General features: G+C 38.4%; 1 protein-coding gene across 1 annotated transcript; it reads right to left on the bottom strand.

Moving 5' to 3' along the window:
• Positions 1-604: 604 nt before the first annotated feature.
• On the bottom strand, positions 605-1,398 carry LOC133737921 (ATP synthase gamma chain, chloroplastic-like). Its single transcript, XM_062165382.1, has one exon. It carries the CDS (start codon positions 1,361-1,363, stop codon positions 605-607), a length of 759 nt encoding a protein of 252 aa, XP_062021366.1. The 5' UTR covers positions 1,364-1,398.
• Between the last annotated feature and the right edge of the window lie 1,511 nt (positions 1,399-2,909).

The following is a 2,909-nucleotide window of genomic DNA, read 5'->3' as shown; positions in this document are numbered from 1 at the left end:
ATATTTGTCGGAGTTTATATGGACAGCTTGAAATAATGAAATAATTTGTAGGCTTTTAGCAACCACCTTATTGCACTTTCAGATAGCAGTGATACACTCACTATATGAAACTCAAATTGCGATTTTATTTTGTCATTCTGGAATAATATGGAACGAGCTTCACGAGTACACTGTACACGGGAGGGTGATGATGGAGAAGGAGAATCATCGTCTTGATTCTTGAGTTGGGGGTTGGCCAAACTTGAGACACTTCCATTTGTACCCTGATCCTCATTTTGATTAATCATGCGCTTAAAGAAGCATAAATTATCCGCACTAGAATAGCGAAGTGCAGTCCGTGCTTCACAAAAAGCGTGATTCTGTTGAAATTTAGCAAAATTTTGTTGTTGGTAAAGTCAATGGATTCCACCTACTATTTAGACCACTAGCTAACCATATTCAATCCTTCCAGTTCATAGGTTGTGTTAGGCTGTTAGCTCATTAGAATTAGTCACGGTGACTTCTCTACTATAATTTCTTTTTGCTATGATATGCTATAATTTGCTATGAAGCTGCCACATCAGCATCAGTCAATCCAACGGCTAATAATAAAGAGTTTACAAACTCACATTGGTGGACTGAAGCACCATATCGTGTCGTCTTCTTCTTCTTCCCTTTCCTTTTTTCTTCCCTTCTCTGTAAGAACTAAGAACCCATAAATGGTGGAGATGAAGCAGGAAGAAGAGAAGGAGGGAATGACGATAATCAAAGGAAAAGAAGCTATCGGATTGAGAAGGGGATTTAAGTTGATTGAAGTTTCTTTCGCAGTCGGAAACGCCCCTCCTTCCATCAACCTATCCACCTTAATCTCCAGCCTACGCATAAAATACGAGTTTCCCTTCTTCCCAACGCTGATCAGAACCACCTCCAATCCAAATTTCCTCAACTCCACAATTCGGGTCTGCGCTTTCTTAGTCAATGCATTGTTGAAACCACCACACAGACCTCTATCACTGGTAATGACCACAAGGGCTACTTTCTTGACAGGTCTAACATTAGTCAAAGGGATATCAACGTCTTCACCTTGAAGCTGCTCATTGATGTCGTATAAAACCTCCACAAGGGTCTCAGAGAAGGGCCGGCCATTGATGACTGCGTCTTGAGCTCTTCGTACCCTGGCAGCCGCTACAAGCTTCATGGCTTCTGTGATTTTCTGGGTGCTCTTAATGGAATCAATTCTCTCTCGGAGCTCACGCAGACCGCAGCGGATCGCTGGGGTTCGTGGAGATTGGGAGTGACAACTTGGGCGTGAGATTTGGGGCAAAAGAGGATCTGGGTTTTGCAGAAATGAAGATTTTAAAGAGACCCACATGGATAAAGCCATTGGCTTTGATTTTGGGTTGCTTGGGTTTTGCAAAGATTGAGCAAAAGGGTTTAAAGTTGGAAACTTTTTTTCATCGAAATTGAAACTTTGAATCTCTGCAAAATGATTTTGTTAATGGAAACCAAAGTACATGGATTTGTAGAAACTTAGTTATCGAAAAGAAGCTATCGAAAAGAATATGAAATTCAAGTTGATTTAAGTTTATTTGATCAGAGACTTAGCCACAGAGAAAGGGAGAGAGAAGGGAAGGGAAGGGAGGAAGAAGAAGAGGGCACGATATGGTGCTTCAAGTCCACCAATGTGAGTTTGTAAACTCTTTATTAGTAGCCGTTGGATTGGCTGATGCTGATGTGGCAGCTTCATAGCAAATTATAGCAGATCATAGCAAAAAGAAATGGGATAATGACCACTTACCCAGAAAATACCAAATACCACCCCATACACTCCACCAACTTATTTTAAACCCCATTCACACAAAAGTTTTCTCTTTTTCTTCTAACTATTCCTTTCACTTAAATGTTTATAAGTACCCCTCTCTCTTATTCTAATTCTTGCTTTTACTATTATTTTCCTTTGATGAAACGTGGTGGGCCCATCTTGAATTTATTTGTCTAAATTATAATTGCAGCTAAATTTCATCCTCGATCTCGAAGGTAAACAGTTAGTGTTACTATTCATAATTTCGATCGTTGACAGACTTGAATTAAATGCTATTTGTAAAAGCACTAGCAAAGAATTGAAAAAGGAAAGAGAAAAGTTGAAAAAATTGAAAGACTATAGAGAACGTCTTAACAGAGAAACTCCCAACTACTGGGATATTATTTATAGACTCCAAACCAGGATCTATAAATTAGAAGAAGATATAGATAATCTTTTATATGTACTTGAAGAGGAACAAAAACCTCTTGACTACCTGAGCATTGGTTAGATCCGCAAATCACTGGTATCAGAGCTTGCAAATAGCTCAGCAGGGGAACCCCCCATGGGGTCAATATCTGATTTGATTATAGAGAAACTAAATTCTCTATTAGAAACTTCTGATGAAAAATATCAGATCCTGCATGAAGAAATAGCTAGATGTCAAAATCATCTAGAAAAAATTCCTATGATAATCCACCAGTTAGAAAAACTGGAAAACAAACTGGATTATATCAAGGATCTTCCAAAAACGGAAGAAGAAAAGCTAACAAGTGTTAGTAGAAAAATCACTGAACAGCAAAAAACGCTGGATTCTATGAAAACTATACTGAAGGACAAGAAAGTGCCTACAGTAAAAAAGAAAGCTAATGGATTCAAACCATTAGAAAGACCAGAGAATCCTGTTCCAAACTTGATTTTTCTGGATCCTTCAACTAGTTCTACTAGTATTCGGTATGAAAAGCCGAAAGAAACTCGAAATGTTAACATGATGAGCATCTTCGGGAAAAAGAAAGGAGTACAACTCCTAAATTCTGAAGAGTTTGAATACAATGAAATCGAGCATGAGGTAAAAAACGCCTCAATTCCAAAGCTAGATTTCAAACAAATATACAAAAGGGGAACGTTT

The sequence above is a fragment of the Rosa rugosa genome, chromosome 3 (genome assembly GCF_958449725.1).
Source record: "Rosa rugosa chromosome 3, drRosRugo1.1, whole genome shotgun sequence".
Taxonomy (NCBI): domain Eukaryota; kingdom Viridiplantae; phylum Streptophyta; class Magnoliopsida; order Rosales; family Rosaceae; genus Rosa; species Rosa rugosa.
This window is presented reverse-complemented; position numbering and strand designations above follow the sequence as displayed.

What these genes read in the sequence shown, in the direction of transcription:
- LOC133737921 (XM_062165382.1), bottom strand. Translation starts at nt 1,363, where the DNA reads ATGGCTTTATCCATGTGGGTCTCTTTAAAATCTTCATTTCTGCAAAAC.